The following is an 8,366-nucleotide window of genomic DNA, read 5'->3' as shown; positions in this document are numbered from 1 at the left end:
TTGTGCTACTTTTTAAAGTTGGAAACGTTTATAATGAAGTGCTTAAAAGACAAATCTGGACGGACTTCCACTTGGCTAAAACAAGGCATCGTTTACTCCCAATCAGGCTGAGTCTGAATACAGTGCAAATAGTCTGGTTTGCATGGAAATGATCCCCTTAACTTGTTCGATCGTGAAATGGTCGAATGGCTCGTGCCGTTATTTTTGCCTCGGTAGGCGTTCCGCAGATTTGAAGAAATGTTCTGAATTGCTTGGTGCTGATCACTCAGCGCCGCAAGCCTACGTTCTAAAACTACGTTAAATTAGATGCAGGCAGTGCATACCATATACAAAAGGAACCCACCCCCCACCCCAAGTCAATTTATCCTCTAATACTACATTGGCATCTCCCTGATATTGGATTTATGTATGACTACTAAGAATACTGGATAAAACCATACCTGATTTTTAAAACTGTTATAGGTACTATTTCTTTACTTTTAAAAAATACCATGCATTAAGTCATTATTGCTCTATAGTTCCTTATGAGAATCCCAAGAAATATTGCCCACGAATGCTATCTAGATTTTGGCAAAAAAATCCAAAGCTTCGTAATATTGGCATAGATTTCATTTTTTGCATGCAATTACTTTGAAAGGGTAACAAACAAAAATAAACCAACAATGTTCAGAAAGTGGCAAATGCTTTGGCATATTGATGACGAAGGCTTTGCAAACAACAATAAATTATAAAGTGCAAACAAAGACTTTACACGGTTTAAATTTAAACAAAGTGAATAAATACACAAATAAATAAATAAATAAATAAATAAATAAATAAATAAATAAATAAAATGTGTTTACCTCATTGCTGAACACCTTTATGGTCACTGGCAGCAGTAAAATATCATCCAGTAATTTAAAAAGGTTTGACCTTTGTGAGAAATATACAGACATTTTAAATGTCTTCACTGAGTTTTGACAAAATACTTATTTCGGCGCTATATGTCTGAATATAGGGGCATATGTGACGAAACAGAGAACCAAAAGTGTGTTAAGGTACATGCGAAGAATCCATATTTTTTTCCTAAGGTCGTTGCAGAAGAAAATTGAGAAAGTGTGCTATCATCAGGTTTCAAGGAAAACGAGGAAAACAGGAAGTTTGTTTCATGTTCTTGAGCAAGGAAGTCATGTTTCCAGTGGCCTCAGAGGCGAGAACCCGCCTTTAAAACACGCGGACTCGTAGTGCTTGTTCAGGTAGGACTTTAGCGCGAAGGTCTTGTTGCATCTCTTGCATTTGTAGTGCTTGAAAGCGGAGTGTGTCTGCATATGTGCACGCAGATTGGAACGATCGGCGAACGCTTTTCCGCAGTGTGCACATCCAAAGGGCTTCTCGCCCGTGTGTGACCTCATGTGGCCCTGCAGCAGCCAAGGTCTGCTGAAAGCCTTGCCGCAGATGTCACACTTGTGCTTGAGGTCGTGGGTCAGCAAATGCATGGCCATCGCCGGCATGGAGACGTATACTTTTCCGCAGGTCGGGCACTTCTTGGCCATCTTGCTGTCCATGCTCCGATGCGTTTGCTTGTGCCGGCTCAGGTTGGAAGACGTAGCGTAGGTTTTGCCGCACTCGTTGCACGTGTGACGCTGTAGGGACCTGGGGCTGTTGATGACTTTCCTCCTCGACCTCCCATCCGTGATAAAGAAGGCATCCACCGTGTAACCTTCACTCACGGCGTTGTCGCCGTTGATGTAACCAGATGATATCTCCGACTGCGGGCTGTCCGGTTGATCTGAATCCGGGGCTCCATAGTCACCGTGTATGCCGTGGTAGATGGGTTCGGGAGAGGGCACTTTGATGGCATTGTCGCTTTCTCCGTCGTACACAGACGGGCTGATATAGTCGCTAATGTACCCTGGTGTTGAAAAGAACAAGATCTTGATTCAATTATTGCTATTCACATGGGCAATCGAGTGAGAATCGTGGGTTAATAGATGCAACAACCTATCTCTGGCAGCATTCCACTTAATTTCCTTGCTACAATACTTCAGAGACTCTTATTATTTCAGCTATTTACACTAAAAGACAAGAGGCTGATTTAAATTCCACCTGAATTTCTGCACAGGATTCTGACAAATCAATACCTCTCCATTTCAATTAGCACAGTAGCCCATTTAGGGACAAAGGCAGGGGAATAATATCGCTTCCATTAACAGTTGCATTTGCTTCCCTGACAAAGCTTTTACACAAAGGGTCAACGAGAACCCCTGTCTATTTTACAGCCACGAGAAACGAATATATAGGTACTACTACAAATACTGCAAGTGTACTTCCGGACATATACCAGTTATGCAAGTGTGTAGGATGCGTACATTATATAGAGCGTAAATAATAGTTTGAAATATGATCGAGCCTGCCTACCTTCAATAGGCAGTATCTCTCTCTCATTCTCTCTGTATGTGTGCAAAATTGAACGATGTAGCAGTTTACGGGCCATATCACCGAAGTTGTAAGTGCTTTAATTGAGGATGCACACTTGTAGGTGAAAGAGAACCTTGTGCGCTCTCCGTCAATGACACTCATCGTTGCCTATTGCCATATTGTGCTGAATATATCCTTTCAAATGTGTCCAAGGTTTAACAGATCCTACCCCAAAAATGTGCAGAGTCGACAAAGAAAATGTACGTTTCGCCAGAATACAATGTGACCACGGGTTAGATAAGCTAATTTAGCACTGAACTATGGAAACACTTTATACATATCAACGTTGCAATATCACACCAAACATAAAATGTGTAAAACACATCCATGCACAATATTTTAGTTAAAAGGTTAAACATATTTCATCAAAGAACAGTTAAAACGTTGGTGATTTACCCTTTTCGTGGAATCGGAGACTGAGGTCGGTCCTGGATCTGCCATACGAGCTCTCGAGATCAGCGGATGAAAAATCATCAAGCTTAACCTTTTTAACCAGGAAAGACCTTGGCATGTTTTGATGCTGCACGGATTACTCGTGAGGTACGAAGTCTTCCTCTCTTCATGCAACGTTGGTGCAGACTGTTTCACAACGGAATGGCCTCGTTGTGCCTTCTTTCAAATACCAGCACAGGAAAAAAACGCAAACCTTCGCTGGTTTCGCTTAGCCGCTGCTGATTCCCTGCAACACCGCGTCTTACTGGACAGAAATGCCACTTCAGCACTGGATAGCTCCCTTTTTGTGGCACGCGCATGTAATACAGCCTTCGGACAGCTTCCCGCAGTGAATGATCCGCTCGAGCGTCCTCGTGCTGCTTCCCCACGCCGTATCTGCAAAAGGAGATGGGTGAAAATAAATTGTTGATCGTTAGTTCAAAATATAAATATTCTCGTTATGATGGATGCCCGAACGGACGATTACAGCTCCTTATTAATATCTTTCAATTTATTTTAGAAACAGGAGAGTATATCAATAAATGCCGCTTCAGTTAAAAATCTGGCAGTTCCCTCTCAAATGCAGCCTCACCGTTTCAAGGTCTTGGATTTCTGAAGTCTGTTGATCAGCTGTTGGGATTTATAGGGCTGCGATCAGGTGGGAGATGGAAATGGAAGTGCTTAATTTAATCCATCAAAAATTCTCCCGGGAACAACATTGGACCGGAATGATTTATTGACGCTGTTACTCGTCTCCCCTCTCTTATTTTCTCGAAACTCTCGAACCGCCATGTTCTTTTTTGATAAGTACGATGTGTATTTTAATTGTATTAATCAGCGTCATACATTAATCCGTATTACTTGGTCAGGTCGCAGTCAGAACTATTTGTTTTTTATGAATTGTTTTTTTAAGTGTATGCTTTGTAATGAAAGGTTTGCTCAGCAATATGCAAGTTGTAAGTTGAGGGACGTTGAATTTTTGTATTGGCCGATGAATGAATAGCTGTAACTGTTAAATCGGAACACACAAGAATAACTCAAGAATTATTTTTCCAGCTGGACAGTGGACAGTATGTTGAAATACAACGTACGTTACAAACAACAGTCATTTTTGTCTTGTAAATCTTGTGTATCTGCGTACCTTGAGTATCTGGATTCACTTTTACATTATCCTCCCTCCCTCGCTGCGGTTTCAGCATTAAATATGATCACTAACCACTAAACCAAAGGCTGAACGTGGCCTAAAGTTTGCAGGTCACCCCTTTACATCACACCCTATCAACCAATGGCGTTCGCTCTATGCAAATGAGCAGAGTTAGGTACCAGAAGGGCCGTTTCCTCAATGATTCCTGTAGGAGCCATATGTCAGCAATTAAGAGAGATCCAGGCGCAAGACCGTCCTCTGTTGCGTGACATCATGTTATTTTTTATATTCATTTCTACAGCAGGATGCCGTTGTGAGAGAGATAAACTGTCATGGAGCATACATTTTTATTGGTCCTTTAAAAGAGTTGTTGCGTCATGAAAAAGCGATTGCGATTATTTAATTGATCGATCTATTGGTTTTAAATCTCAATATAAGTATAGAATGAAAATGTAAGTGACTGCATTTTCTAAAAATTGTAGAAAACGACGATACCAATTTTTTGTACGTTAAATGTCTAACGGAGGCACTCTCATTTTACAATGACAGCATCTATCAAGTAAGCAATTACTTGCTCTGATCAAAGACATGTTTGACGAACAACAAAAGAGCTGTCCAAGGTAGCTATCCTCTTCGGGATCAGGGCAATGTTTTGCTTGCTTTCCGCCATGTTCCTCGTGAATATAAAAACTGGTATAAAAGTATGTATTGCTTCGAACTTAACATATTCAGTCATGCCTGGTGACTTGCTGTGAGGTGACCTGATGTTTTTATTAAAAAGACGTAACAGGAGCGCATTCGTTGAAAACAGCAGTGTTCTCCGGAACTGCTGAGTTCAGCTGAAACCAGGGAAAATATAGACGCTGCCCTCATTTGCATAATAATAGTCTGGGATGTGCAGCAACACAGAAACGTCTTGTCATATTTTAAATCAAAAGGCATCATTGGCATTTAATTCTCACATCTGACTTTAAATTGCAAATATCTAAAGCCATGCTGGCATTCCAGAAACAAAACATTTTCCAATACGTTTTCTTTCTTTCTTTCTTTTTAATGGCAGAGTGAATGTGTTGCCTTTTTTGTAGGTTTTGTTCGTAAAAAGTCTTTGCAAGACATCTGAATTCTTTACTAGTAACTACCCAATAGGCTTTTCCTGTAGGAGTAGCTCCAGGATTTCCAATTAAAGTTAGAGTTCCCACAGCAGATGTATCATAGACAAGGATGTCTGTAGGCACCTCATGTTTACGTGCTTACATCTATAGCATGCAAAAACGTGCACATGCACACAAACACTCTAATTAAGTTTACACGCTTAATGTGACACTAGAAACGTATGTTAATATTATTAAATCGTTAAATAATCATAAAATGAATGTATTGGATAAAACAAAAACAAGCACTCACTGAATGGAATTCCATGACCCCCCTCCCCACAAAAAGCCCAGTGATAAGAGTCACTAGTCACATATTTGAAACTTTTAAAAAAAGATCATTTTGAATGAATCGATTTACATATAATTTACATTGCATATAGATGCATTTACATATAATTTGAATTCACATTATGTGATGTGATCAGCTGCCTTCTGTGTTTATATGGCATGCGCAGGGCTCCCATTAAATGAGTTTGCCCTGGGTCTTGCCCGTCATGATGGTGCTGGTGCCCACCTTGAAGCGTGGGTGCAGCTGGCACACCCGTGTGGTGGCAGGCATGGGGCACACACACAGGCTCTGCAGCTGCTGCTCCTCCAGCACCGCCTGGGAGCAGGTGGAGACCAGCCCTGAGGACAAGGGGGGAGAGCCTGGGGTGCAAGCAGGGACTGTGGAAGGCTAGGGAGGAGGAGAGGGAGGGGGCCGAGCAGGAGAACTAGGATGGAAGAAAACATATGAGGGCTGAGGTATTGGACTAGGATGGAGGAGACAGTATGGGGGCCAAGCTGGAGGATTAGGTTGGAGGAGGGAGTGGAGGCCAAGCTCAAGGACTAGGACAGAGAAGAGAGTATGGGGGTGAAGGTAGAGAGCTGCGCAGTTGCTTTCATGGAGCATAGGAGTGTGGAGGTGAAGGTGGAGGCTGTTGCAGATGAAAGAAGGTGGGGGCTTAACTGTGGGAGGTGGAAGTGGAGCTGAAGGAGGGTGAATTGAGGGGAGTCTACAATATAAATTAGTGTGCTTTGTCACTATAGCTGTAATATGGGAAGTTTTATATGGAAACTAACATTATAAATTCATACAGTCATAATTGGGCTCAGACAGCATGTACGTAAAAATCAAAACAAACAACAACAAATAAGATCTTCATTAGATTAGATTAGATCTTTGTTGGATCTTCAAAAGATTTTCACGCAGAACATCCAAAGCATATTACATATATACTATTGCATTATGGGTTTTCAATGCAATTGTATGTTAACATGATGCAGTGCAAAAATAGAAAACTTAACCTGAGATGTTTTCTTTATTTCAAAGGAAGCCTGCAACCATCACCAAATGATTTGCATTACAGGCTGATATATGTATATAAGATTTTAAGGGGAAATAGTATAATGATAGCTGTCTACACATCTAGAAAAATTGAAGATATCAGCTAGCTGATTACAGATACTACCCAACCCTCAGAAAATAGACACTATATCTACTACAGGCTGTAGGTGTACAGGTGTAGGTGTATACAATAAACTGCCTTTTAAGCATAGACAAAGATAACATGCACACACATACATGCATATGTCCTTCAACTGAATTACCACTGCCACTTAGCTACTTCTATAACATAATACAAATAGCCTACTGTCAACCCATACAGAGATGAAATATATTGTACTATACTGAGAAATATGTTGTTCAGATCAAGAACAAATACATTTAAAATATATTAATGCAAAGTAGAAATATATTACACCAAAATGGTAATATTTGAAACATATTGATTGATCTAAAAATGTATTTTCTAAAATATATTCTCAATATGTTGTTTGTTGTATGGGTAGATATTGTTACACATTGTTTCATTACAAATGTGCAGCTACAGAAACTCCAGTGAAACATCAAGGTTTTACAAAAAAGATGCTGTATCGCTCTGGCTGCTGTCCTTAACCTTGCAGAATATGAAACACTGCTGTTCCTTATTGACAGTCAGGTCAATAGTCAATAGTCAGACATGCTGGAAAATGAGAAGCTGTTCCCCTCTTTCTGGTAACCACAAGAATAATGAGGGTCAGACCGTATGACACGAGATACGTTACAGCATCCTGTATTTCACAGAAACAGGGACATTCAGGAACAACTGTATTATGAGTCAGCATTCTATTGTCACCTCAAGTGCTGATATGATACATTTACCTATACATCAGTAGCAATAGCACTGGAAAATAGAAGCCATGGATATGCATGGAAGTGCAAAGTGTATTAGGTAGATAGCCTTTACAAGACAGAGTTCTGCATTCTTGCTACATCCAAGAATACATTTTCCCTGGTGATCTTTGTCTCACAGAGGAATGTTAGATATCTGTGTAGAAGAAGAATGAAAATGTTTTTTTTTCATTAGTGGACTGAAAATGAGCCCCCAATCTTATGATATGAGAGCTAACCTGAATGTCACTCTTGCTTGTGTCTGAATCCTGTAACATGAGTACTAACCCAAGTGCTTATCAGAGAAGTTGTCTAACAATGTTCAATTGCAAAGAGTAGCTTGAAGGTTTCTTTGAAATGTGATCATCAGGAAAGTAATGAGAGTGAAGAGCATTGCTAGATTTTTACTTTCAAATATTTCTGGACTGTTACATATTTGTGCAGAAAAGCCATGTACTTTTACCTTTTGTAGAGGAGTGGGGGTGATGGGGAGGGGAAGAGGGGGTGAAAATCATTCCCTTCTGCAGGGAGCAGAACATTGAGGTGTCACCCATCATAAAGGAAAACATATTTCTAAGTGTGATGCTGTAGAGAGTGAGGGCAGAGAGATATTTGCTCGTCTTCGGCGATAACAATGTTACGGGTATTGTTCCTTGGGTCCTCAGAATGGCCGCAAATGAGCCCTTATGGTCCGCCGGCGGCCTGCCGCAGGCCTTTATTTCCAGCAAGGGCGACTCAAGAAGCCCAAATTGCACAGGGTGACCTCGGCGAGGGGCCAGGGCACTTTTGAGCTGGCCAGCATCCATGCCAGACCGCCCCTCATGCCAGACTCCAGCGAGGGAGGCCGGGCCAGGATATTGAGCTGGGTATAGTGTAACTCTTCACTGCCTGAGTGAAGCTACAGTGGGTTTTAAATGAGTTATTTGTCATGGGGCAATTTGGTCAGCTGGAGAGGTTTACCAATAGTTCTGGATGGAGACAAATA

The 8,366-nt window shown here is 41.1% G+C and overlaps 1 protein-coding gene across 1 annotated transcript; it reads right to left on the bottom strand.

The window, feature by feature from the left end:
• Positions 1-979: 979 nt before the first annotated feature.
• On the bottom strand, positions 980-3,555 carry scrt1a (scratch family zinc finger 1a). The gene is made up of 3 exons (XM_036515895.1): positions 3,482-3,555; positions 2,854-3,285; positions 980-1,891 (listed from the first exon to the last, which is right to left on the bottom strand). Exons 2-3 carry the CDS (start codon positions 2,966-2,968, stop codon positions 1,167-1,169), a joined length of 840 nt encoding a protein of 279 aa, XP_036371788.1. The 5' UTR covers positions 2,969-3,285; positions 3,482-3,555; the 3' UTR covers positions 980-1,166.
• Positions 3,556-8,366: the final 4,811 nt, after the last annotated feature.

Source organism: Megalops cyprinoides, chromosome 21 (genome assembly GCF_013368585.1).
Source record: "Megalops cyprinoides isolate fMegCyp1 chromosome 21, fMegCyp1.pri, whole genome shotgun sequence".
Taxonomy (NCBI): Eukaryota; Metazoa; Chordata; class Actinopteri; order Elopiformes; family Megalopidae; genus Megalops; species Megalops cyprinoides.
The sequence above is the reverse complement of the archived record's forward strand: the minus strand, read 5'-3'. Positions and strand labels throughout refer to the sequence as shown.